Raw genomic sequence first — 27,898 nt, forward strand, 5'->3', positions numbered from 1 at the left:
ATGGAGGACCCGCGGAAGGACGGAGCCTACGGTAGGAGCAACCTCTGCCCGGGGGTCGCCTCTACCGAGTTGATGGATTTTGGGGGAGGGGACAGACATCTGAGATCTTACATACCCGCGCTGCAGCTGAAGCTCTCCAGCCCGCCTTTCCCCTCTGTGCAGAGAGTCTGCAACCCCCTTGCTCCCGTCGGGTCGCTTCGTGTTCCCTCCCGGGAGCCCTCGCCCCCCTGCCGGCTGATGGGCCGGGACGCACGGCGCATGCTCTACTCAGAGAGGTCCCGTTATCTGGGCGGCTCAGATGCCAGGCGGGGGAGGGGAGACAGCAACCAGGGCTCGAAAGGGGCAGAGCCCGGACCTCACCAGATCCCCCTCCAGTTTCCTTTGTCTACTTCTTCCTCCTGGCCATATTCCCCTAGAAGTAGCCGTCTGGGGCTTTCGCTCAGATGGGGAAACTGAGGCAACACTGGGCAGACCGATTTCTGGGGTGGAAGCCCATCAGGTCTCTTTCGCAGCCTGGAAAGGGCAGAAACCAGGGCGCCTATGGTGAGGGGCCAGGAGCAAAAACGGAAACAATTGAGAAACTTTCCTCGCCCTTTGCGAGGGACTGAGTGAGCTGCACACTTCGGTTTCTCCGGCCTGGCACTGGGACCCACTCCGGAGAACCTCTGAGCATGGGCTTCGCCTCTGCACCCCCCAGGGAAGGAGCCAAAATAAGGCCTCCTCCCCACTCTCCTCACAGACCCCCAAGGTGCATCCCTTCCCCAGGTTCCCACGGGAGGGGATAGGGGCCTCAGTGTCTCCTTCCTCTTATTCATTTTGGGTCCCCAAGACTGATCTCACCACACACCCAGGTGGCACTGCCCTGCCCCCTGCGGCCCCCCCTTGTGTGATGGGGACTTCCTGGAAACTGTGAGACTCAAAAGCCTCGGGGAGGGGTCCGGAAACCACTTAAAAATAATCATGAAAAACATGTAGACTAGAGCTGTGCCCCTCCACCAGGGACTGTGTCCTCAGGAGACTGCAGAGAGACAGATGGGGAGGGCTGGGACCCTCCCTACCCAATTCTGCCAAGAGGGAGGCTGGGGAGCTTGCCACTGCCCAGCCACTCCCCTCCCTGCTTGAAGCTGCCAGCTCCCACCTCCTGAGGGGCCCCTTTGCTCTTGGTTATGGCTAAAACCCCAGATCCTGTGGCTGCTCAGTGCTGTGCTGTGTCCCTTGGGTGTGGCTGGTTGTCTCTGATCTGGGAATCTTGTTCTGGGGAGCACCTGAGGGGCCTTTGGTCTCCTTGAGGTCTGACTGGAGGTTGGAGTGGAGGATGATATGATTCACACAGTCTTGAACTTAGCTGAAGGGAGATAGTCATGGATGACCTCAACTAACCCTCCCAGGCTTGCCACATTCATATCTGGTTTGGGGGGACCTCTGTGCCTAACACTCTGTGATGTGTTCCCAATGCACACTCTGTCAGGTGCTGACTGAGCATGTTACAGGCAGGGTCTTTACACTAAGAATCTTGCAGTGACCAAAACAGAAAAATCCTTGAGATGGGGATTGAACAAAGGAATACATTTGTAAACTCAGATTGTTGTAAGCATTAAGCAAAGAATAGAACACTGTATGCATGGGAGAATTATCAGGGATGATTTTAGGTGACTAAAGGCTAGAGGCTGAGCTGACAGCTGTGGGAAGATTTGGGATAAATGTGTTCAAGGCAGAGGGAACAGCAAATTAACCACAGGAATTATTGTGGTTGTTGCATTATTTCTCTGTGAGGCCTAGCAGAGCCCGAGGTGATTTCAACTAGGTCTTGCTTACAGCCAAGCCCTCAGCTGTTTGTGAGAGGCCACATGGGGTTGACTCTTCGACATGGGAGAGGGGCGTCTCACTTAGCTTGTAAATAGTCTAGTCTCATCAGAACCAAAAACCTGGGGCTGCCCTGTGAAGTCCCTGCCAGATAATGAGGAACTTTCCTTTGGAGCAGTGTGCAGGAGTGGTTCATGTAGTCTTTCCTTGTACCCCAGTGGCTTCTGTGAATTTCAGGGGTGACATCAGGCAGATACAAATTCAAATCCAGGCTCTGACCTGTGGGACCCTGGGTGAGAATGTTTCATTGTCTGTAGGGCTGGGCACACCACACTGGCTGGTGGGAATTATTTGTTCTGTGCCTGTGCCTTAGCTCTGCATGCTCTGGAACTCCCGCTCCAGGGATCCTGGGGACTTGGGTTTTCCATGAGCTGATGAAACCCTCTCTGTCAAGATGTAGACTGAGACTGGGTAGGGCAGGAAGCTCCCTTCTTGGCAGACAGCATGTTTAGAGGAGCCCTTTCCGGCTCTCAGGGGAATTGGGAAATGACTCCTGGCTGAACGGATTATTACCAACCCTCCCATCCACCCTCAGCATAAGCAACAGGGGAAAATCATTCTAGAACTTAAAACAATAGACTCTGAAGTGGGGAATCTGGGCGGAGAAAACTATGTTGATTGTTTAAAAACCAGTTTCCATGACCCTGTTTGTTACAGTCCAGCTCAGCTGACCCTGGGGTTCTGGCATCTGGTGTTTTTAAAATATTGCTGGGAGTATGTATTTGTTAATTTCAAAGTTTTTTTTTTAAAGATTGATTTATTTATGCATACAGGAACTGGGGTGCTGTGGCCTCCCTGGTGGCGCAAGGGTTAAGACGCAGCCTGTGAAGCTGTCTGCAGCCTCTGCAGCACAAGTTCGATACCTTTGATCCCCGGCCAGCCAGGGAGCAACCCTCTTGGCGCAGCACACCTCTCCTGACTCGCCTGCTGCTTCCCTTAGCAGTGTACTTCAGTTGATCTGCCTGTTCTGTGCCCTGCTCTATCTCTGGTGAATCCTCTTACCCCTACACACACACCCACCTCTGGCCTGCACCCCAGCTTTTGTATGCATAATAAATAAATCTTAAAAAAAAGAACTGGGGTACAGACCAGAGGTGGGGGGTAGGGTGAGAGGATTCACCAGAGACAGAGTGGGGCACAGAACAGGTGGATTGACTGAAATACACTGCTGATGGGAATAGCGGGCGAGTCAGGAGAGGTCTGCTGTGCCATGTGGGTAGCAACCTGGCCAGCCAGGGATTGAATTTGTGCTGCAGTAGCTGCAGCTGTGGTCAGCTTCATAGGCTGCGTCTTAACCCGTTGCGCCACCAGGGAGGCCCTCAGTTATTTTTTTTGAGATCATACATTCACATGCTTCAAAATACAAAAGATGTGAAGATTTTGTGACTTTATCATGAACAGTCTCTCTCTTCCTCCCCTAATACCAAGTTCCCTTCTTGGTGTTCATCAGCAGTATGACATCTTGTGTTTCCTTCCAGACAGACTGCAGGCCTTAGACATTCACATGCAATTATATACATGTTCTTAAGTTAGTGGCTGTTTTTTTCTCTTTCACAGCAATGTCAGCAAATCCCTCTAGTGCCTCATGAGGCAGGACTCACGTCTCTTTTGTTTGATGATATGTCCACAGTGTGTGGCACATAATAGGAGCTCAACAAATATTTGTTGAATAAGAGGTGTTTGTCTTGTATGTTGCTTTTTTTGGGGGGGTTAATATGGCTTTGAGATGACCTGTCACATCAGTGCCTGGAAAGCTTCCTCAATCTTTTTGTTGTTGACAATTGCGTCAAATAGTGTATTTGTGGGTAGACCACCTTATCTTGAATCAAGCACAGGGAATATTTAAAAGTTCATTGGGGGCCCTCCCGTGGTGGCACAGTAGTTGAGCACTGGGCTGTGAAGCTGCCCGCAGCCTCTGCAGGGCCAGTTTGCTCCCCGGCCGCAGGCGAGTGTCCCACATGGTGCAACAGACCTCTCCTACCACGCCCGCTGCTCCCCTCAGCAGTGTATTTCGTCAGTCTGTCTGTTCTGTTCCCTGCTCTGGCTCTGATGAATTCTCTCACCCTCCCGCGCTTCTGACTGTACCCAGTGCTTGTATAAATAAATACATATATCTTTTTTTTAAAAAAAGTTCATTGAGGCCTCCCTGGTGGTGCAAGAGTAACATTAAGATGCAGCACTATGAAGCTATCTGCAGCCATGCAGCATGAGTTCAATCCCCGGCCAGGGAGGTGACCCACATGGCGCAGCAGACCTCTCCTGACTCAACTGCTGCTCCCCTCAGCAGTGTACTTTGGTCAATGCCTGTTCTGTTCTCCACCCTGTCTCTGGTGAATCCTCCCGCACTCCACACCTCTGGCCTGTCCCTCAGCTCTTGGTTGCATAAATAAATAAATCTTTAAATAAATAAATAAATAAATAAATGTTTATTGAAACAGGGCCTCTCTGATGGTTAAGTCTCAGTACTACGAAGCTATCTGTAGCCACTGCAGCACGAGTTCCATCCCTAGCCAGGGAGCTAACCCACATGTCATAGCAGACCTCTCCTGTCTCATCCGCTACTCCCCTCAGCAATGTATTTCAGTAGATCTGTCTGTTTTGGTCCCCACTCTGTCTCTGGTGAATCCTCTTATCCTCCCACATCTCTAGCCTATACCCCAGTTCTTCTATGCAAAAATAAATAAATAAAATCTTTAAGAAAAAAAAGAGAAAATAAAATAAATTAAGGGGGGCTGATATGGGAAACACCACACTTTTTAAAATATTTACTATCTTGTCCTTAGTAGGGAAAAGATTGCAGATCTGTTACAGAACCTTCCCATCACCCCAGAAAGTTCTCTTATGCTCCTTCCTAGTCAGTTCCCAAAAGGAGGGCTTAAAAAATTTTTTTATTGATGTAACATCAGTTTATAACATTTTATAAGTTCCAGGTACACAGCACTATAAATCAACATCTGTATATACTACATTATGGTCATCACCAAGGAGATTTTTTTTTATATAAAGAGTTATTTGTTTATACAAGAACTGGGGTATAGGCCAGAGGCACGGGAGGGTGACAGAATTCACCAGAGAGAGTGAGGAGTAGAACAGGCAGATCTGAGCAACGGGCCAGACAGGTGAAGTCTACTGCACCATGTGGGTATCTCCCTGGCCGGCTGGGAATCGAACCCACACTGCAGAGACTGTGGACAGTTTCACAGTGCTGTGCCCAACCCGCTGTGCCACTGGGGAGGTCCAAGGAAAGTTATTTTAAACTCATATAACAAAATTAATATATTCTTTCCATTGGAACAGGGTGGCGGCTGAAAATGAAAAATAAGCCCTGAACCGCACAGAAAATTGTTACCTTCCATGTGAAAGAAACCCTTCACATACTCTTGACCAGCTGTCCTCACCCTGAGGTGACACAGCCAAGAAGTCTCCTTGCTCAGCGTAGTCCATTAATGTCCATGTGTGTGGGTGTGTATGGGTGTCATCTGTATCTTTTTAAAGCTGGGCTGGTTTAATGAAAAATGGTACTGTTCTCACTGTGGAATATTATGTTGCCTTGTAAAAACATGAAGTAGCTAAGTAGGCTGCTGGGAAATGATGGCCAATTATGAGTTCGTGAACTAGAAAAGTGAGAACTGTTACAAAACTGGGGGATGAATGGCTGCAAACTGCTTATGGCATGTACTGTGGACAGATTCTGGAAGAGGGGAAGGGAAACCCGTGAGAGGAACTGCGTCACAGAGAGGAAGTAAGGACTCTGGGCCAACGATAAGAGGGAGAGTGATTTCTATTAATCGAAAGGGTTGTTCTGGTTAAATTTTTTTTATCTTGGTAAGCATACAGGTGACTTAATATCAACAAATCCATTCATAACTTCCTTCAGCAAACACTGATTGTGCAGTTACCCAATAGTGTTCTAGTCCCTGGAGATACAACAGGCGCCACACTTGTGGGGTTAGCTTCTAGGAAAGGAAACAGACAAGAAATTAACTTGAGTGAAGAAAATTCTCAGGGTGTCAGAGAAGGGCCCAGGGGAAAAAATAGAGCAGCAAAAAGGGGTGGGAGTGATCTATAAGGCCTGGAGGTGGGAGTTTAAGTTTTTAAGTAGGGGGATTAGGAAGGGCCATCCTGTGGTGACCAGAGGAATGAAGGGGGAGCCTAGTAGTGTTTCAGGCAAAGGACATAGCCTGTGCAAAGATCCTGGGGTGGGAACATTTGGGAGCTTGAGAAGCAGTGAGGAAGTCTGTGTGACTTGAGTGGAGGGTTCAAGGGGTAGGAGTGGAGGCGAGGAATGGGAGGGGTGAGTATACAGAGCCTATGGGCCATGGGGAAGACTTGAGCTTTTCTTCTGAGAAAAATGGAGGACACTGAGAGCTCTGAGCAGAGGAGGGGACTTACCTGATTCAGGAGTCCATGGGTACCCTCTGGCCTCTATGGGTGCAATGTTAGAGCCAGGAGACCAAGACACGAGTGATGGCTATAATGGAGGGGGCATGAACCAGCTGGCACCAAAGTGCTAAGTCTTTGAGCACATGTCTACCAAAAAAACTAAGGGGGGGGGCTCCCTGGTGGCCTAGGGGTCAAAGTCTCAGTGCTACCACCCTTAAAGGCCCACCTTGACAACGGCCTGAGTTCGATCCCCAGCCAGGGATCTAATACACATGGCGCAGCAGACCTCTCCTGCTTCCGCCTCTGCTCCTCTTACCAGTGTATTTCAGTAGATCTGCCTGTTCTGCTCCCCACTCTATCTCTGGTGAATCCTCTTACACACATACCCCCGCCCCCCACACCTCTGTCCTGCACTCCAGTTCTTCTACACAAAAATAAATAAATCTAAAAAAAAAAAAAAAAAAAAAAAGCTAACCGCAAGTTTCTGCCTCTCAGCCAGGTTCTGGAACCTACTGTGGGCTCTGTTCCAGTCCCAGCTCTTCTCTTCTCAGCTGTTTTACCATATGCCTTTTGTATCCTGAAAATTTCCTATATATACTTTCCATGTACTTGTGCCTCAATTTATCTCTCCATAAAATGGGGCTAACAGTACCAGCTCCTTATCCGGGCTGCCAGGAGGGTAGGGTGAACTGATGTGGGTAGAGCATTTAGTCCAAAGCTTGATGCATTATAAATGTCCAGTTAGTGGGAGTTGTTCACACCACACAGAGCTCAAGAGAAAGGTAAGAAAGGTGTCAGGAGCAGAGTTCAAATCCCAGCTGCTATTGGTTGTGGGATTTTGGGCAAGTCATGAAGCATTTCTGTGCCTCAGTTTCTTGATTGTGCCATTTGCCCTCATAGGCTCATTATGAGATTCAATGAATTCCTAGAAGTAAATGCCTTGTTTGGTGCCCTGCACAATGTAGGCACTTATCTTTTGCTCTTAGCATTGTGACTGCATGTATCACTTCTAGGTGAATGCTGTCCCCAAGCCCTTCATCAAGGGGACTCGTCTGTGTGGTGGGATGACCATTTCCCAGGCACAGACTTCTGGGAAGAGGAGGGTGAGCTGGCCTTACTGCGTGGGCGAGGCCTTGAGGACTTGGCTGGTGTTTGGAATCCGCCGGGTCTGGGTGGCACTTGGTGTCCCAGCACCAGCATCGTGACTGGGCAGCATGTATCAGTTCCCTTATCTTCTACACACACTGTGCTGGGGGCGGGGGCCGGCCATCGTGCCCAATAAGTCTGGGACCCCAGGGTCACCTCTATCTTCCATACCAGGCTGGTTGAATAGCCAACTTTCCCACACCCGCCCCCACCATTGTGAATCTTCTGTTCTGCCTCTCCTGGTATCCACCGGTGAAAAGGCCTGGGTGCTGTCAGGCAGTCTTGTTTTGATTCACAGGGCCACCCCTCACCAGCTAAGTGGTCTCAGCAAGCAGCCTCAATTTGTGCCCTCTCTGAAAAAGGGGCACATTACAAGGATGGTTGAAGCTTTGTACCCTAGACCTGTGCTGCGTGCTTTTTGAGCATTGAGTCCTGATAACACCTAGGAAATAAATGCAAGTATTAGTTCCATTCTGCAGACAGGAACACAGCAGCTTAGAGAGGGAAAGCACTGTGGGTTTCCCCTCCCTGTGTGATACCGCTAGCACCAGGAGAGCACATTGCACCTTTCTGGCTCAGACTTAGGCACAGCACATGTTGGTTCATGGCCTAGAGACCTGGGGTGGGGGTGGGCCATGCAGACATCTTACGTCTAGAGTGAGAGAGTAAATATTTTCAGCTTTGGGGATCACATAGGATCTCTATTGCTGCTATACAACTCTGCCTCTGTAGCCTGAAAGTAGCCATAAGCTACATGAAAACTGTCAAGCATGGTTGTGTGCCAAGAAAACTTTGATTTATGGCCCCTGCTGTTTGAATTTCACATAATTTGTACATGACAAAAGTCTTCTTTTGATTTTTTTTGTCATTTAAAAATGTAAAGACTGTTCTCAGCTCAGGGTCATATGAAAACAGGTGATGGGTGGATCTGCACAACTGCTGACAGTTTGCTGACCCTGGTCTAAGAAGTTAAGGCATTGGGGTTGGCAGAGTAATACCCCCTGCTCTACCAAGATGCCCATATCCTAATTCCTCGAGCCTATAAACATGCTGGGCAAAAGGCAATTTACAGATGGGATTAAATTAAGGATTTTTATTTATTTTTTAAAAGATTAATTTATGCATACAAGAACTGGGGTACAGGCCAGAGGTAGGGGGGGCTGAGAGGATTCACCAGAGACAGAGTGGGGAACAGAACAGGTAGGTCAACTGAAATATACTGCTGAGGAGAGCAGCGGGCGAGCCAGGAGAGGTCTGTTGTGCCCTGTGGATAGCTCCCTGGCCAGGGATCAAACTCGTGCTGCAGTGGCTGCAGATAGCTTTATAGGCTGTGTCTTAACCCCTTGTGCCACCAGGGAGGCCAAATTAAGGTTTGTTTTTTTTTTTTTTAAGATTTATTTTTTTTAATTTATTTATACAAGCACTGGGTACAGTCAGAAGCGCGGGAGGGTGAGAGAATTCACCAGAGCCAGAGCGGGGAACAGAACAGGCAGCCTGACGAAGAAATACACTGCTGAGGAGAGCAATGGGCAGCAGGAGAGGTCTGTGCGCCATGTGGGACCCTCGCCTGGTGGCCTGGGATTGAATCAACAATGCAGAGGCTGCGGGCAGCTTTGCAACCCAGCGCTCAACTGCTGCGCCACCAGGGAGGCCCCCAAATTAAGTATTTTTAAATGGTGATATTATTCTGGATTATCTGTGTGGAACCAAGAACAGGGGCCCTTATAAGGGAAAGGGTGGGGAGTCAGAGAAGGACACAGTAGAGGCAGATGTGGACTTGCTGGGACTGCTGCTTTTGAGGACAGAGGAAGAGGGCATGAGCCTAAGAATGTGAGCAGCTTCAAGAAGCTAGAATAGATTCTCCCCAGTCTGCAGAAGGAATGCAGCTCTGCCAATAACTTGATTTTACCCTAATGAGATGCACTTTGGACATTTGACCTCTAGAACAAGGAAATAATAAATCTGTGCTGTTTTACCTACTTGGTGGTTATTTGCCATCTGCTTGGTCGTAATTTGTTATAACAACCACAGGAAACTCATACAGGCACCAGCTCAGGAGGTGGATGGTGCTGCACTGCTATTCACCATCTTTCTGGCCATAGCACACTATTTCTTTCTGGGCCTCCTTCCTTCCTCCCTCCCTCCCTCCCCTCCCCTCCCCTCTTCTCCCTCCCCTCCTTCCCCCCTCCCCTCCCTCCCTCCCTCCCTCCCCTCCTTCCCCCTCCCTCCCTCCCTCCCCTCCCCTCCCCTCCCCTCTCCTCCCTCCCCTCCTTCCCCCCTCCCCTCCCCTCCCTCCCTTTCTCCCCCCCTCCCCTCCCCTCCCTCCCTTTCTCCCCTCACTCCCCTCCCCTCCCCTCCCCTCCCCTCCCTCTCCTCCCCTCCCCTCCCTCCCCTCCCCTCCCCTCCTTCTCTCTCTCTCTCTCCCTCCCTCCCTCCCTCCTTCTCTCTATTTCTCTCTCTCTCTCTTTTCTTTCTTTCAAGATTTATTTTTATTTATGCATACAATAACTGGGGTGTAGACCAGAGATACAGGGGTTGAGAGGATTCACCAGAGATGGAGGAGTGGGGAGCAGAACAGGTGGATCCACTGAAATACACTCCTGAGGGGAGCAGCAGGTGAGACAGGAAAGGTCTGCTGCACCATACATGTGTGGATTAGCTCCCTGGCTGGGGCATGATAGCACTGAGACTTAACCCCTATGCCACCAGGGAGGCCCTTTATGGGCCTATTTCTACATGTGTCAAATGTGGCAATGATAAACTAAACCTTACAAAATTGCTGTAAGGATGAAGTGAGGTATGCCTTGTAATGACTCAGAAGAGTGCCTAGTCTGTAGCAAATAGGGACATTGGCGTATTCACACCTTTTTTTTTTTTTTCTCTTAACCTTGCTGCACTACTGCAAAGATTCAGCAAGTTCTCATCCTGCAGGGTTTGGACCAGGTTCAATTATCAGAAACCATTAGTATTTACCTTCCCCTCTTTTTTTTTTTTAAGATTTATTTATTTGTTTGTTTGTTTATTTATTTATTTATACAAGCACTGAGTACAGTTAGAACCGCGGGAGGGTGAGAGGATTCACCAGAGCCAGAGCGGGGAGCAGAACAGGCAGATTGAGGAAGTACACTGCTGAGGGGAGCAGTGGGCGTGGCAGGAGAGGTCTGCACACCATGTGGGACCCTCACCAGCGGGCCAGGGATTGAGCCAGCACTGCAGAGGCTGCGGGCAGCTTTGCAGCCCAGCACTCAACAGCTGAGCCACCCACCGGGGAGGCCCCCCCTCTTTAATGTTAATGTTAATTAACCCATCAGAAGACAGTACCAGTGTTCCCTCTTGTGTTTCCTAAGAGCCCAAAAGATGAGATCCTGAGCCAAGCCTATGCCAGGTGCCCCTCTCTGCAGCTTCAGTTCCATCTTCTAGAGAAATGAAGTTCATTGAGCAAAAGCATGGCCCAGTTGTCTCATTAAAGGCCATCAGTTTCCTTGAGCGCTGTCTATGTTTTCTCCCCAACTTGACCTAGTCCTGCTCTTTCTCAGATATCCTCAGTGGCTCCCACTTACCCATGAAACCTGAAATAGAGACTGACCACTTGTGCTAGGTGACTGGGCAAGCTGCTTCCCTCCCTTACCTATTTTCCTCCACTGTAAACGTTGGTTGTTGAGGAGAAGAAATATCCTATACCCCTCTTGGTTCTTCTAGGCAGATTGAATAATCAAATTAACATCAGACAGATTAACAGAAGAAAAACATAAGGGAAAGAGACAGCAAAAACAGTAACTCACTGAAATGATTCAAGTCACTTCCTTAAATAACATCTTCAACTATAGACAAAGGATGTGAGGGAAAGAAGAGAGAAGAAGGCCAGTCTGGAGAGGTTGTCACAGGGAAGAAGGGGTACGTTAGGCTTATTTAAGTTGCTGCTTTCTCATGGCCTACACTTAGCTACCTTAGAGATTTGAACTGCCCTGGTCTTCCCCATACTGGGAGTGAGATGCCCTTACAAAAGTATAGCCTGCACCCGGCTTTTAGAGTCCTTCATGTGTTTGAAAAACTTACCTGCCTAAAGTAATCCTTATGCCAAAAGACATATTTGGGATTTATAAATTTTGCTTCTAGCAGGGTTGATGGTAACACCCCCATCCTGGTGAAAAGCACCAATCCAGGGCCTAAAAGGTGCTCCTTGATCAGCACCAGCCCTTCTAATACAGCTGCCCCTAGCCTGGCTGCCATTCAGTTGATGCCAGAAACTTCTGGTGCTCCTTTCTCTCTCTTCACCCACCTAACCCATCAGTTGGCAAAAACATGCTCCTATGTCTTTCCTCCATATTTGTCATCGTTTTGAGTTTTTATATATTTGCATGACTAATCCACATGGAATTTTTTCTTTTTTTGCTATCTGTTGGGGGGAGGGGTGGAGTTAACTTTATTTTCTTCCAAATGCAGAGTCAGGGCTACTAACTGGTTTATCCTTTCCTGCCAAATGGAAATTCCACACTATCATGGATGAAATTCTTGTCCATATGAAAGTTAAAAATTGAAATTTTAAATATACACACATAGGGCCTCCCTGGTGGCGCAGCAGGTTGAGCACAGCACTATGAAGCTGTCTGCAGCCTCTGCAGCAAGGGTTTGATTCCCGGCTGGCCAGGGAGATTCCCACATGGCATGGCAGACCTCTCCTGTCGCACCCACTACTCCCTTCAGCAGTGTATTTCGGTCGTCTACCTGTTCTGCTCCTGCTCTGTTTCTGGTGAATCCTCTCACCCTCCCGCGCCTCTGGCCTGTACTCCAGCTCTTGTATAAAAATAAATAAATCTTTTTTTTTTTTTTTAAATAGAGGCATGTTTTATTTATTTATTTGTTTGTTTGTTTATTTGTTTTCGTTTTATACATGCACTGAGTACAGTCAGAAGCACGGGAGGGTGAGAGAAGTCACCAGAGCCAGAGCGGGGAGCAGAGCAGGCAGAAGGACCGAAGTACGCTGCTGAGGGGAGCAGCGGGCGGCAGGAGAGGTCTGCGCGCCATGTGGGACCCTCCTCCCGTGGCCGGGGAGCAGCCAGGGATAGAACCGGTGCCGCAGAGGCCGCAGGCAGCTTTGCAACCCAGCGCTCAACCGCTGCGCCACCGGGGAGGCCCCAAAAATAAATAAATCTTAAAAAAAAAAATCTACACATAGAAAATTCTAAACTACATTTTTATTTTCAGTCTTAGTTATATACACATGAATGACATACTGTGGCTATTTATTCAACAAATATTTCCTGAGTGCCTGTTCCATGCCAGGATGTATCCTGGGCACTGGGGACATAATCCTGAGCAAAACAGTGATAAATCCCTGCCTTGTACAGCAAACAGGCAAAGGAAGCAGACAGTAAACAATATGTAAATGTTACTGATAAGAAACAAAATAGGGCCTCCCTGGTGATTCAAGGGGTTAAGACGCAGCACTGTGAAGATATCCGAAGCTATCCACAGCCACTGCAGCACGAGTTCGATCCCTGGCCAGGGAGCTCACCCACATGGTGCAGCAGACATCTCCTATCTCGCCTGCTGCTCAGATCTGCTTGTTCTACTCCCCACTCTCTTTGGTGAATCCTCTCGCCCCCTGCATCTGTGGCCTGTTCTCCAGTTCTTGTAGGCTTGATTAAATAAATAAATCTTTAAAAAAAATGTTATAGAGGGAAAAGGGGCACCATTGTAGATACGGTAGTCAGAGAAAACCTTTCTGAAGAGCTGACTGAGCAATGTCTAAGAGAGGTGGAGCCAAGAAGAGACCTCGGGGAGGAGCTTTCTAGGCAGAGGGACTAGACCTTGCAAAGGGCCTGAGACTTATACCGGTAAGGTGGTGAGGCTGTAACAGAGCAAGCAAAGGGAAAAGTGGGAGGAGGTAAGGGCAGGAAGGGGGCAGAGAGGCGTGTTCAGGGCCTTGTGTGCCATGATAATGTAGGCAAAGTTTAGTGGGGGATTTCCTCCTCAAGTCCTTTGGGTCCTTTGGCTGGCCCAATAATAAATTGATGGTAGAGAGATTACCAAGAAAAAAGCAAATGAAATTTTGTGTACATGGGAATCCATACAATATGGCACCTAATGAATAACCAAAACAACTGGTTTTAATAATAACTTCTAGACAAAGAAGCAACAATCTCAAGAAGAGACAGTACAAAGAAATTCTTGCAAGTTCTACTTTGGACAATGAATGTAATGAGCTAAAGTAGGACTTGTTTATACAGCTTCCCCTCCCTGTCTCTGAAGATAAACATCTCTGTGTCTCCATTGCAGGGAGGGCACATTTGACTTAGAGGTTTATTTCCTGCATTCAGGGGGAACTGAGGAGGAAGGCCAGAGAAAACTCCTGCTCTTGGGAGAAAGGGAGGTTTAGCGCATCGTTCATCCACTGACTATTTCTTTAATTTAAAATAATCGGTATGTTACTTGGGCACAGAAGGGGCAGCCTGATCTGGGACCTGACAGTGAAGGCTTTCCAACTTACATACCAAAGTTGGACATTTGCTCTGAATGAGGTGGGAGCCGTGGAGGATTCTGGGCAGAGAAGGGCTATGGTATGACTCTGGCACTCCTCTGACTGCTGTGGAGGGAACAGATAGTTGGAGGTGAGGGTTGACACTGGGAGACCAGGCAGAGATGGCATTATGACAAAGGTGAGAGTGATAATTGGTTTGATTCTAGATAGATTCTGAAGGTAGAACTAATGGGAAGGAGAGCGGCTTTCTGACCTCATCACTTCCGTGGATGGAGATGCCGTTTCCGAGATGGGGCAAGTTGAGGGGATGGTCAGTGGTGACCAGGGGATGGCTCTGATGTGATCTGGCTACGTGTGTGGTGCCCATGAGATTTTCACATGATGTGCGGGCAGGCAGTAGTCACATAGGGATATGAAGCTTGAGTGGGGGTGGGGGCCATCAGGGTGGAGCTGGTGATTGAAGTCCTGAACCTGAACTACTGTCCCCAAGGGACCTTGTGTAGCTGGGAAGAGAAGAAAGGATGCAGCCTGTGCCTGGCCTGAACCATCTATCTGCCCACTGTCCTGAATGGGTGTGGTGGGGGCCAGCAGCCTTTGGCTTGGCAGCCACCTCTTAAAATGAAAGATATTTTGGGGAGTCCTGGTGATCCAAAGTGATGGTTTGGAGCCCAGGGCCTCACCTGTTTGCTGACATCTGTGGGCCAGGGGTCAGGCGGGAGCTGAGTAGCTAGAGTCCACTGTGGGGGAAAGGTGGAGGCATTCCTCAAGGGAGAATGTATGTTAGTGACAGGGCCCCGCCTGGGTGCCTGGCTGAGGTAGCAGCTACAATTATTGAGCACCAACTGTGAATGACCACACTGTATAACCCCATTCTTGCTAACTGTATCCCATACTGACAGTATAGTTGACTGTACTGTAAAGGGTATGGCTGGCCCCAAGGACTGTTAGGAGGTTAGGTGAGAACAGGCACATAATACAGGGAATATAGTCTGCATGGGGGTGGTTGGTAGGTGTGGGGATTTATAATACCACTCTTGACTGTATGCCCCAGACTGGCAATACCCCCATACCTAAGGTATACGCCCACATTAGTTGGATCCCCTCCACTGCTGATATAGTACATTCATGCTGATTGTAAACACCCATGCCACATACATACCTCCTAGTTTCCAGTACCTGCTCTTTCACCAGTTTTAGTTTTATGCTTAGCTCCCATTTTATAATTGAGAAAACTGAGGTTCAGGAAGGCAAGGTGCTGGCCCTGTGTCCTTTGACTGGGATGGAGCAGAAGAATATTTGAATCCAGGGCCATCCAGCAAGTGGATGGTTTAGATCCATAAGAACAGACCGACAAAACTGGGTCTCTCTTATTTGCCACCATACCCAGAACCCAGGCAGGGCCTGCTCCAAGTGGGCACTCAATAAATATTTGTTCACTAGAACAATAGCTTCAAAATTAATGATTATGAGTGTGGAGGGAAAGCCAGCTCAGGTATGTTGCCTTGGGCACCACAACAGGATCAGACAGCGGCCTCCCTGGCCTCCCAAACAGAGCTATGGCTGGAGGCTGCTGCTTCCAATTTGCCAGTTTTCAAGAAAGACCAAAGATGGGGATTTTATTAGGAACTCTTCCAGTGCTTAACTGTTGGTATTTAATTTTTTTTAATGCCGGCCAAAATAAAATACATTCACTAGTTTGAGAGTTTTCGGCCTAAATACTCTAAAAGTAGTTGTTTGGATTCAGCGATCTGCTGTTTTTGCTCATTGGGCAGGAAATGTACCTCCCCATGCCTCAGTTTCCACACTTGGAGAATGGGGCAAGATCAGGCCCTCTTCCAGGGATGGAAGGTGATCTAGGCTTGTCATCGGGCGGGTCAGGTGGCGGGCCCGGCCCACTGAGGGAAGCCACAGAGTGGACTTGGTGGGGGCTGGGTGGGAGTGGGGGGCAGGGCAGGCTAAATCGGGCCAGCGAGTGAGTGGCAGGAGCAGCTGCCGGCCCGCCCGGCCCTTTCCTCCCTCCCTCCATCCCTCAGTCCCGACAGTCCCGAGCTGCGCACCGCAGGGGCCGGTCAGACCGGTTTGGGCCGCCCCGCCCGCCTGGAAGCTGGGAGGAGCGGCCGCCCGGCAGTCGGTCCCTCGCTCGGGACGCGCACCCGCTCGTTCAAACCCGTGGGCCGCGGAGGTGGGGGAAGCAGGCGGGTGGCTTTCGGTGCTGGACGCCGGCTGGGATGGGGGGCGAGCAGCAGCACTACTACGGGAAACACGGTAGGCAGCCTTCTCCTCCCTCCCCCGGGCCTGGCCGCTTGGAGGGGACGGCGGGAGGACCGAGGAGAGGGGTAGGCAAAGTGGGGGGATCCGAATAGCAGATCTCTCTGTAGCTCCCACTTTATCACCTGCCAGCTCCCGGCCCCCAGCCTCCCCCTGAGGTCCCTCCAGCCCCTTCACCCGGAGAGCCTGTGCTTATACCCCCTCCCCGGTACCCCTGAGAGATGTTTTTGGCTCAGATCCTCCTGGGACCTTACAGTCTCTGCCTGGTTCCCTGGCGGCCAACACTGCAGTCCCCTCCCCGCTGGGTAACCCAGGTGGTACTTGGGGCTCTTTATTATTTTTGACTCCAATCCTGACCTGTTCCGACTGGGGGCTTGGGTGTGGTCACCTAGAGTTGGACTGAAGCTTAAAATCCACCAAGTCTCTGAGTCCTACTCACTTCTTGGCCAAAAACACCCCTAGAGGGCGTCTGGAATGTGCAGGGCTCCCGCCGTCCCTTCTCGGTCCAGCTCTTGTGGCCCATGCAGCTCAATCTTGCTGATTTTCAGGATCACCTCAGAAGTATGACCCCACCTTCAAAGGACCCATTTACAACAGGTAAGGGCGCTGGGTTCCTGGAGGTAAGGGGGAGGTGTCTTGCTAACTCCACCCCAACCCCCATCTGTTCTCCAAATAAGTAGTGCTAATTATAATTTGAAAATGAGATGACTAATTTCCTTAATATACTAAGAGTTCTTACAAAGAACTTTAAAAAATTTAGGCAAAAGACTGGAACATGTAATTTATAGAGCAAGAAATACTGAGGACAACGAAGTTATGGAAAAATGCTCAAATTCACTGAAAAAGAATGTAATTTAACACAATAACCAAACAGAATTTCCCCATCTCAGATTGGCAGAGATGAAAAAAAATTTATAACTTATTTTGGCTCAGAAACCGATTGGTGCAGTCCTTTTAGGAAGGAATTTGAAAATAATGAATTTTTTATTTAAGATTTTTTTTTTTAATAGAGGCATGTTTTTATTTATTTGTTTGTTTGTTTGTTTTGTTTATACATGCACTGGGTACAGTCAGAAGCGCGGGAGGGTGAGAGAATTCACCAGAGCCAGAGCGGGGAGCAGAGCAGGCAGAAGGACCGAAGGACACTGCTGAGGGGAGCAGCGGGCGGCAGGAGAGGTCTGCGCACCATGTGGGACCCTCCTCTGGTGGCCGGGGAGCAGCCGGGGATTGAACTGGTGCCGCAGAGGCCGTGGGCAGCTTCCCAACCCAGCGCTCTACCGCTGCGCCACCTGGGAGGCCCAAAATAATGAATTTTTTAAATGTTTGTTCTGATGTAGTTCAGGCAGGTTGCTCCTGAATGTGCCACTTTGGTCTATTATTTTGAAATACAATTACCAAAGAAACTAGATGGGCCTCCCTGGTGGTGCAGGGGGTTAAGCACAGCACTGTGAAGCTATCCTGCAGCCTCTGCAGCAGGAGTTCGATCCCCCCACCCCCCTACCAGCCAGGGAGCAACCCACATGGTGCAGCAGACCTCTCACCCGCTGCTCCCCTCAGTAGTGTATTTCAGTAGCTCTGCGTGTTCTGCTTCCTGCTCTCTCTGGTGAATCCTCTCACCCCTCATCCCCCACACCTCTGGCCCATACCCCAATTCTTGTATGCATAAATAAATAAATCTTGGGCCTCCCCGGCTGCGCTGCGCAGCGGTTGAGCACTGGGTTGCGAAGCTGCCCGCAGCCTCTGCAGCGCGGGTTCGATCCCCGGCTGCTCCCCGGCCACCGGAGGAGGGTCCTACATGGCGCGCAGACCTCTCCTGCCGCCCGCTGCTCCCCTCTGCAGTGTATTTCGTCAGTCTGCCTGCTCTGCTCCCCGCTCTGGCTCTGGTGAATTCTCTCACCCTCCCATGCTTCTCACTATACCCAGTGCTTGTATAAATAAATAAAAATAAATCTTAAAAAAAAAAGTCTTTTTAAAAAAAAATAAATAAATCTTAAAAAAAAAAACAAACAACAGTGGGTGTAACATAATGTCACTTGAGTTAACAAAAAAAAAAAAATAAATACTTGAAAACATTTGTACCTAATAAATAACCAAAGACTCACAAGAAATCATTAACAGGGGTATCTTATAGAGGGGAGTTTATGTGGGGGGATTATTTCCTTATTGTATACATTTCAGTATGGGTGTCTTGCAGGTTTTTTTTTTTTTTTAATTTATTAGGGTAGCATTGATTTATAATAGATAGGCTCCACCATTATAATTTGACATCTGTATATGCAATATTATGATCCCCCAAAAGTCTGATTTCCATTTACTGCCATACAGTTGACTCCCCTTTACCTGATGACCTTCCTCTCTGATGACCTTCCTTCCTTCTTTCCTCTCTGATGACCACCATTTTGGTCTCATAATCACTTCCCCAACCTCATAATCTAAGAGCTTTGGGGATTTTTTGTTGTTGTTTATATGTTTTAAAATTTTACCATATTTATATATTTTTTTCATGGCCTGAGTCTAGGCTGGAAATGTTCATATTTTGTGATATAAAATGGTCTGAAAAGCTTTTATTTTAAAGATTTATTTATTTGTGTATATAAGAGCTGGGGTACAGGCTAGAGATGTGGAGGGTGAGAGGGGACTACAACAGGCAGGCAGACTGAAATACACTGCTGAGGGGAGCAGCAGGCGAGACAGGAGAGGTCTGCCCTACCATCTGGGTTGCTCCCTGGCTGGCTGGGGATCGAACTCTTACTGCCTAAGCAACTGGTGGATTGCTTCATAGTGCAGTGCTTAACCCCTTGCTCCACCAGGGAGGCCCCTGAAAAGCTTTTAAATGTTAATACCTACTGCTTAAAAAGGTGTGGGGAAATGGGTACTCTGTCAAAAGAGAATTGAGCTTTGCACTCTGCTACTTTGAAGACAATGTAGCATTAGGTGTTAAAATTTAAAATGTAAGCAGGAACATGTGTCCAGTTAGCACTCTGGGGTGGGTATGTGTACTGAGCAGGATGGGTCCTTGATACTCAGTACACTGAAAATCCCACCCTGATGCTGTCCCTTGCTCCTAGGGGCTGCACAGATATAATTTGTTGCGTGTTCCTCCTCCTGGCCATTGTGGGCTATGTGGCTGTAGGCATCATAGGTGAGTGGACAAGGGGGCAGGACTTGGGGCTTCAGGGCGGGCCACAGCCTCTGGCGCAGAAGTGAGGCAGGCTTTAAGGTGTGGCAGCACCTCAGTGCCCTTAAATCCCTCCACAGCCTGGACTCATGGGGACCCTCGAAAGGTGATCTATCCCACTGATAGCCGAGGCGAGTTCTGCGGGCAGAAGGGCACAAAAAATGCGTGAGTCTGGCTTCTCGGGGCCTGGTGGGACTGGGGAGGAGTATGCAGGATGGCTTCTTAAGCACCGAGAAGGTTCTAGATTTCCCCCACGTCCATCCATTCATTAGTCCAGTCTACAAGTAGTTATAAAACTCCCATCACCCCTAGGCTCTGGGGACACAGCACTAAATGATACATTAAGCATACTGTCTTCTGGAGGCCCACATTTCAGTGTGTGAGAGAGGAAACATTTCAGGACCTGGTGTTAAATGGCAGTGAACTGATGAGGTAAAACAGTGAGTTCTCACAGCACTGTTCCACTCTCTAGCTGTATGACCTTGGGGAGGAGTCAGCCTTTCTAGGCTTGTTTTTCTAGTCTGCGAAATGGGGCTATTGTGATGGCTAGTTGAGCCAGTACCCATTGTTGTTGTTTTCATTAAGATAGTCTTGAGATGCCTTGATAGTTTCCATCTCCCTTCCCCAACCCCAGGAACAAACCCTACCTGTTTTATTTCAACATCGTGAAGTGCGCCAGCCCCCTGGTCCTGCTGGAATTCCAGTGTCCCACTCCTCAGGTAACTGCAGCCCTTTCCCAGTTCCTTTACCTCCTGTGGTGACAGCGTTGTTCTCAGCCATTTTGCTCTCCCCTGGTGAAGAGTGGGGACTGGGATCTCTGTCTGTCCTAACTCCCACGTAACTCCTGCCTCCTGGCTTCCCTCACCCCCAGATCTGCGTGGAGAAATGTCCTGACCGTTACCTTACCTACCTGAATGCTATCAAATCCCAGGACTTTGAATACTACAAAAAGTTCTGTGTGCCTGGCTTCCAGGGCAACAAGGTCAGTGGGCAGCTACTCTGGGAGACCAGGCAGGGCCTGGGTGCTGACCTGAGGGAACTAAGCACTGCCCCCCCCCCCCATCTTGGCAGGGTGTGGCAAAGGTGCTTCGGGATGGCGACTGCCCTGCTGTCCTCATCCCCAGCAAACCTCGTGAGTCCTGGTTCCTGTGAACTTCGCTGAGGGGTGGGGTGACTTCAGGGGGTCAGCCTGATTGTTGCCATCCCCTGCTCCATGCAGTGGCTCGGCGGTGCTTCCCAGCCATCCATGCTCACAAGGGAGTCCTCATGGTGGGCAATGAGACAACTTATGAGGATGGGCACGGCGCTCGGAAAAACATCACGGAGTTAGTGGAGGGTGCCAAGTGAGTTGCTTGGCCCCTGACACCGATGTCTGTTTACCTGGGTGGGGCAGAGTATCCCCTGGGGCTGGCCCAATCAGAGAGATCTGACATGAACCTCATCCACCTGCCTTCCCCCAGGAAAGCCAATGGGATCCTGGAGGCAAGGCAGCTGGCCATGCAGATATTTGAAGATTACACAGTATCCTGGTACTGGATTGTCATGTAAGTAGGGAGGGAAGGTGGCCTTCCCTGGGCTGCTCGGTCTAAAGCTGGTGGGAGGGTTGAGTGTGCTCATGTTCTGTTTTATTCCCAGAGGCCTGGTCATTGCCATGGTGATGAGCCTCCTGTTCATTGTCCTGCTCCGCTTCCTGGCTGGAATTATGGTCTGGGTGATGATCGTCATGGTGATTCTGGTGCTGGGCTATGGTACGTTTGCCCCATCAGAGAACTCTCCCCTCCCCACAGTCTTCAAAATGCCCATGGCAATGGCCCATCAAATATCTTATCCTAAACCATCAGGTATACACTGTCTTTTACTTGGCATCTCTGTGTTGTTTATAAGAGCAGATGCTTGGAAGCAACCTCAGTGTTCATCAGCGGGGCATAGATGAAATCATTAGTCTTCAAAACCGGGGCCTGGAAAGCAAAGGCGTTCTTCAGTAGTCTTCTTAGCCCAGTGGTTAGCACTTAGCACTGGCACCAGAAAGTCCAGGTTTTAAATGCTAGCTCTGCCAATGCTTCTCTCTCAGACCTTGGGCAAGTGACTCAGTCTCCCCATGTCCCAATTTCTCCCTCTGTTAAGTGGGGATAATTAGTATTTACTACTTAGGAGACTTAATGAGAAGATAGACAGTGTGCGGATGAGATGGGTGAAGGGGCTTATAAAGCTTAGTCCTTTGGAACCCAGAGGCAGTCCTCATCCTCAAATACCAGTGCTTCATGTTCTGATTATTCATTTAAACTTTCCAGGAAGAAAGATATCTGATCTGCTTCCTAAGTTGAGGACACGGATATTAAAATATTCATGTTAATAGTGGTTTTTAGCTGCATGCTGGCATTTTAGGTGTCTTAAAAATTTTTTTTTTTTTCATTCTACAAGAGGTAAAGAGAATACTGAAAATTTCTAATGCTTCTGCAGGGGTCAGAGGAAAGGCTCAGGCCACATAGCATCCTAATGTTTATTCACTTACTTATTTGTTCGCCCAACACGTGTTGAGTGCCTACTAGGTACTGAGCAGTTTTCTAGGTCCTGGGCTTATAGGCATGACTAAATCAGGATCAGTCTTTATTGTCATGGAGCTTGTGTTCCTGGGAACGTGAGAAAGATGGAAAAGAAGCATATAAATGAGGAAAGCCTCTGGGATGTCAAAGCAGAGAAGGGGGTAATAAGAAGTTGGTATGTGGGCAGGCATGATTCTAAATGGGGGCAGGGTTCTGGAAGGTCTCCTGAGATGATGACATTTGGGCAGAGACAGGAGGATGTGTGGGATTCATTCAGGGAGAGAATGTACCAGGCAGTAGGAATAGCAAGTGCAAAGGCCCTGTGGCCAGGACTCAGTGATAGCCCCTCTCAGCTTTGGTTTGTGCTCCTCTTAAATGTGGGTAATTATACCTGCTTTGCAGTGTTGGGGAAAGCAGTCCAGAGACTGAGGTTAGTCACGGAATGATGGTTCCCCTGCTCAGGAATATTTCACTGCTACATGGAGTATGCCCGACTGAGTGGAGAAGCTGGCTCTGACATCTCCCTGATGGACCTCGGCTTCCAGACGGATTTCCGCGTGTACCTGCATTTGCGGCAGACCTGGATGGCCTTCAGTGAGTCTGAAGCTAACGTTCTTGCCTGACCTGGGAAGGAGTGGGAAGCCCAGGCAACTGGCAGACTCAACCATCCTCTGCTTCCCACAGTGATCATTCTCAGCATCCTTGAGGTTATTATCATCTTACTGCTCATCTTTCTTCGGAAGAGAATTCTCATTGCTATTGCACTCATCAGAGAAGCCAGCAAGTAGGTGCCAGGAGGCCAGGGGCCTGAGCTAGGGACTACTCAGGCCCTAATGCCTGTCTCTGCTTCTCCACAGAGCTGTGGGATATGTGATGTGCTCCATGCTGTACCCACTGGTCACCTTCCTCCTGCTGTGCCTTTGCATCGCCTACTGGGCTAGCACTGCTGTGTATCCCTTGTCTGGTGCCAGTTCCCCACCATAGGCATGGCTGTGGGCCAAACTTGCCCAGAAATGATGTGTAGCTGGGCAGGGCCAGACCTGATGGAGGGAGAGATCCTTTTCTACCTACCCCTGGGGTTCCTAATCCCTGAACTTAGCTTCCTTAATGAGCTGCCAGCTTCCTGTCCACTTCCAATGAAGCCGTCTATAAGATCTTTAGTGATGCTGCCTGCCCAGCTGTTGGGCAAACCTGTGACCCAGAGGTGGGTATCTGGAGGTGGGGGGTGGCTGTTACCCCAGCAACCCACAGATGATCTGAAACTTCTCGTTTCCCCTTAGGGAGCATTCAGCAACATTTTGGTACCTGCCGTATGCCATGTGCTGGGTATGGGGGTCGTGGTGGGGAAGAGAGCCAATGTGGCATACAGTGCATAATCACCTACCTTTGTTTCCCTTGCCTTCATTTCCTACCCCTACACCCCTCACTTAACCCTATCTAGTTCTTGCCTCTAGAACTCCTCCCTTTCTTGTCTTTTATAAGACACTATCCTCTGTGTATCCGTCATCCCTGTGATCTTCATCCTGATCTCTGCCACTTCTGTCCCTGTGCACTCCATGGATTCGTGACCCGACCCTGGCCTCCACAGCCCACACTGAACTATGGACTCTTATAAGTGGGCCCTATGTTTCTTCCACAGACCTTTGCCTCTAATGAATCCCACCAGTGCCCTACTGCCTACTGCCAGTTTGCTTTCTATGGTGGTGAGTCAGGTTACCATCGAGCCCTATTGGGCCTTCAAATCTTCAATGCCTTCATGTTCTTCTGGCTGGCCAACTTCGTGCTGGCTCTAGGCCAGGTCACGTTGGCTGGGGCCTTCGCCTCCTACTACTGGGCTCTGCACAAACCTGAGGATCTTCCTGCCTTCCCACTCTTCTCTGCCTTTAGCAGGGCCCTCAGGTATGGCCCCGGGTGGGCAGGAGGTGGGGGTGAGATAGGGGACAGGAAGCCTGGCCCAGCCACTCACCACCCACTCTGCCCACAGGTACCACACAGGCTCTTTGGCCTTTGGTGCCCTCATTTTGGCCATAGTGCAGATCATCCGAGTGATGCTGGAGTACTTGGATCAGCGCCTGAAAGGTGGGGCTCACTTATTCCACAGCGGGTGTGGGGGGTGGCCCATGTGTGGTGGGGCAGTGTTGAAGAGCCAACCTAAATTGGTTCTGGTTTGGGGCCAGGACAAAATGGTGAAAGATTGATTGGATCCCACCTAAGAGGGTGGAGCTGAGGGGCTTGGGTGAGTGGCTCCTCTGATGGGAGACCTGCTGAGGGGACCCTTCAGGTGGAGTTCTCCCTGCTGAGGGTGTGAGGCCAAGAGACCTTGGTTCTTGAAGAGAGGGTTGAGCTGAGGAGGAGGGCAGGGCTAAGACTAGCTTCTTTGTGCTGCAGGGGCTGTGAGACTGGGTGTGATTGTACATTGGGGTGTGGCCAAGCTGGTGGCATGGTGGGCTTTTGCTTCAGGCAGTAGTGGGGCTGGTGATTGGGTCCTGTCTTGGGGGCTCTGCTGAAAGAGGCCTCAAGATGAGATCCCTCATTGGGGTCAGGGCTGAGTGTCCTGGATTGAGGTTGATTCCTACTTGCAAGCGAGGTAGGGCCCTCAGAGCCTTCTATCAAATTTCTCCCTGTTTCCTTGAGAAGGTGGTTTCCAGGAGTCCTGGACTATGGCAAATGCATGTAATGAGAAGGTGGGGGGGCTCCCTACTAGGATGAGGTCTCCCCTCATCTCAGCATCCCTTCCTTCTCTCCCAGCTGCGGAGAACAAATTTGCCAAATTTCTCATGACCTGTCTCAAATGTTGTTTCTGGTGCCTGGAGAAGTTCATCAAATTCCTGAACAGGAATGCCTACATCATGGTGAGTAGTCCTGGGGCTCCTGCTAAGTGAGAGGAGCCCTCATTCCCATACAGTAGGCCTGACCTTCCCTCCCGCCCTCCCCCTCCCCACCTAGATTGCCATCTACGGCACCAACTTCTGTACCTCAGCCAGGAACGCCTTCTTCCTGCTCATGAGAAACATCATCAGGTCAGGGAAACACCACCGCCCCACCCCTGCCCGCTCCTAATTCCCGGGCCCACATTCACTTCACACCTGTTCCTCACCTTCCCTTGCAGAGTGGCTGTCCTAGACAAAGTCACCGAATTCCTCTTCCTGTTGGGCAAACTTCTCATCGTGGGTAGTGTGGGTGAGTTCTGCTCACCCAGCCTGTTGGGCTGTGGGAGCTTGTTGGGCTGTGGGAGCCTGTTGGGGTGACTTGTGCATAACTGTTGGGTCCCTTTGTCTTTTGTAATTAGTGTCAGCTTTTGGGGGAGCTACTTACTTTTTTTTTTTAAGATTTATTTATTTATGCATACAAGAACCGAGGTACCAGCCACAGGTGCAGGGGTCAGAGGATTCACCAGAAAAAGAATGGGGAGCAGAACAGGCAGATCCACTGAAACACACTGCTGAGGGGAGAAGGGGGTGAGACAGGAGAGGTCTGTGGTGCCATGTGTGGATAGCTCCCTGGCCAGCCGGGGATCGAACTCATGATGCAGTGGATAGCTTCACAGTGCTATGCTTAACCCCTTGCGCCTCCAGGGAGGCCCGAGAACTACTTTCTTTGCCAGAACCCTCAACTATCTTGGTTTCCTGCTCCTTTCCAGGAATCCTGGCTTTCTTCTTCTTCACCCACCGTATCAGGATCGTGCAGGACACAGCACCAACTCTCAATTATTATTGGGTCCCTATACTGGTATGGACCTCTGGGGATGGGTGGGATTCTGGAAAGAAGGAGGTATTGGGACTAGCCTGGTCTCCTTTGACTGGATGGTGGTCAGAGGTAGAGAACTGATTATGTGTTCAGGCCACAAACATACATTAAGCATCGACTGTGTTCCAGGAGGGGCAGAGATCTTATAGTTTAGTGGTAAAGAGACATTACGACATGGGTGGGTGGGTGTGATTGCAAACAGTTGCATGCACACATGCCATGGGGAGGAAACGTCCAAGCCTGTGGTGGAGGATTTGGGCAGGTATAGGAGCCCAAGTGGCCTCACCGTGGAAGTGATGTAGGAGCGAGTGTCTGACGGACAAGCAGACAACATGCAGTAGAGGGGACAAGTACAGAGGCCCTGAAGTGGGGCCACGGCAGGAGCAGTGAGGAAACTAGGGTGACAGGTGTGGGGTCAAGGTGGAGATAAGGATTAGAGATGATGGGCTGTGGAGGGGTTGGGTCATTACCCTAAAAATAGCAGGGAGTACAGGTCTTAGACCCCAATGACCTAGATTTTATCTTAGTTCAGTATTTTCTAGTTCTAAGGTGCATAACTTTGAGCGTTACTTTCTTTCTCTAAGGTATATTCACTTCAGATATAAATATATATCTGGTTTCTACCAAGGTCAGTTGCTAGGAATGTAGCAGTAAATGGAATAGACATCGTCTAATAGGGATGTGGGCATAAAATCTGTACTGCCCTAAGCTTCACTGGGAATGATGTCAAATCTAAGATCTGAAGGACATGCAGGCAACATCAGGGACCATGACAAGAGCAGTGAATAAAATTGTATATGGACAAAGACCCCAGGAGAAGAGTGCACAGTGTTGAGAGCATAAATAGACTCTAGGTGTCAAAGGTGGCTTCCTGAAGCAGGTGGCACCTCAGGACTTAATGTTTAAACTGAAGGCAGAACCATGAGGGGCATAAACTAGATTAATTCAAGGCAACAGCATGTGCAAAGGCCCTAGGATAAAAGGAGTAAGGAGTGTCAGATGGAAGGCAGGGCACTGCCAGCAGGATTGAAGCACTAGGGTGTTATTCTGAGCAGGCTTATCAACAAAGGAATGACATGATCCCAGCTGGCAGGGTCTTATCCTGGGCAGGGCCTGGGGTGAAAACGATTTACTCCCTTTGCTTAGACCGTGATCATCGGCTCCTATCTGATTGCCCATGGCTTCTTCAGTGTCTACGGCATGTGTGTGGACACATTGTTCCTCTGCTTCTGTGAGTGACCCCTCACCCCAGACCTTGCCGGGCCCTGACCCCTTCTCCCCTATGGTCATAACATCTCCCTCTGATGGAGATACACATTTACTTTATGGGTGCCCTGCAGCTTCTCTAGGGATTGGCTGCCCCTTGTCCTAGGGCCCTGGCATACCCTTTCAGCTTCCTCACTGTGCTTGAAGCTGCTCCATCCCTGGTCCAGGCTGCAGCTAGAACACTCTGCCCCTGGGCCCCGGCTTCAGTTTCTGGCTTTGTTGGGGGGATCTGTGGCTGCCACTAACTCTGGTCTCTCCATCTGTCTGTTTTTTTGTTTTCTCTTTTTCTCTTCCTCTCCTCCATGCCTGCTGGCTTCCCTGTTCTTCCCTGCCTCCCTCTTCCCCTCCCTTCCCGATCACCCCATTTTCCCCCTGCCGGTTCCTGGGGGGAGCCCAGGTGAGGACCTGGAAAGGAATGACGGCTCTCAGGAGCGACCCTACTTCATGTCGCCCGAGCTGAGAGACATCCTGTTGAAGGGGAGTGCGGAGGAGGGAAAACAGGCTGAAGTGGAGGCATAGAGAGGGAGGCTGGTTGGGGACCAGAGGCCTCCTTGTTTCCTCTTTATAGACCCGGGGGTGCATGTGGGGCTTCTTTGCTTGGGACTGGGGAGTGTGTGTTCACTTGTTTCTGAGCCCACTAGGGTCTGCCCTCTCCGGTCCCAGTATGTCTTGCTTCCTAACCCTCTGAGGCTTCTCTGTGCCCCTCATCTGCCCACCCTGTCCCTGGCGGCCCGTGCCTGTGGGCTTCCCTCATGCCACCTGCTCTGGGGCCTCTCTCCGCAGTGGAGGATCTGGAGAGGAATGATGGCTCGACTGAGAGGCCCTACTTCATGTCTTCCAACCTCAAGAAGCTCTTGAACAAGACCAACAAGAAGCTGGCGGAATCGTAAAGGCCTAGGTCTCCCCCACCCTCCAAAGTTTCACACTGGGTGCTGGGCGGCTGGGTTCAAACCCCCAGCCTGTTGGACTGATCCGAGGTCCTATCACTGCCGTCCCCGTCTTCCCATCATCCAGTTACCACAG

At 49.8% G+C, this 27,898-nt stretch overlaps 1 protein-coding gene across 2 annotated transcripts; it reads left to right on the top strand.

The window, feature by feature from the left end:
* On the top strand, positions 1 to 27,765 carry SLC44A2 (solute carrier family 44 member 2 (CTL2 blood group); the record flags this gene model as incomplete). Of its 2 annotated transcripts, none has more annotated exons than XM_084251495.1 (22): positions 1 to 31; positions 16,690 to 16,738; positions 19,210 to 19,283; positions 19,400 to 19,484; positions 19,954 to 20,038; positions 20,191 to 20,301; positions 20,391 to 20,451; positions 20,539 to 20,662; positions 20,780 to 20,863; positions 20,955 to 21,067; positions 22,325 to 22,456; positions 22,547 to 22,646; positions 22,720 to 22,812; positions 22,982 to 23,066; positions 23,502 to 23,761; positions 23,847 to 23,941; positions 24,611 to 24,714; positions 24,809 to 24,882; positions 24,972 to 25,042; positions 25,503 to 25,591; positions 26,756 to 26,840; positions 27,659 to 27,765. In XM_084251495.1, 22 exons carry the CDS (start codon positions 1 to 3, stop codon positions 27,763 to 27,765), a joined length of 2,112 nt encoding a protein of 703 aa, XP_084107621.1. The 2 variants fall into 2 exon arrangements, with proteins under 2 accessions (XP_084107621.1, XP_084107620.1); XM_084251494.1 differs by lacking the exon at positions 1 to 31 and adding an exon at positions 16,102 to 16,138.
* Positions 27,766 to 27,898: the final 133 nt, after the last annotated feature.

This window comes from Talpa europaea (genome assembly GCF_964194135.1).
Source record: "Talpa europaea genome assembly, chromosome: 12".
NCBI lineage: Eukaryota > Metazoa > Chordata > Mammalia > Eulipotyphla > Talpidae > Talpa > Talpa europaea.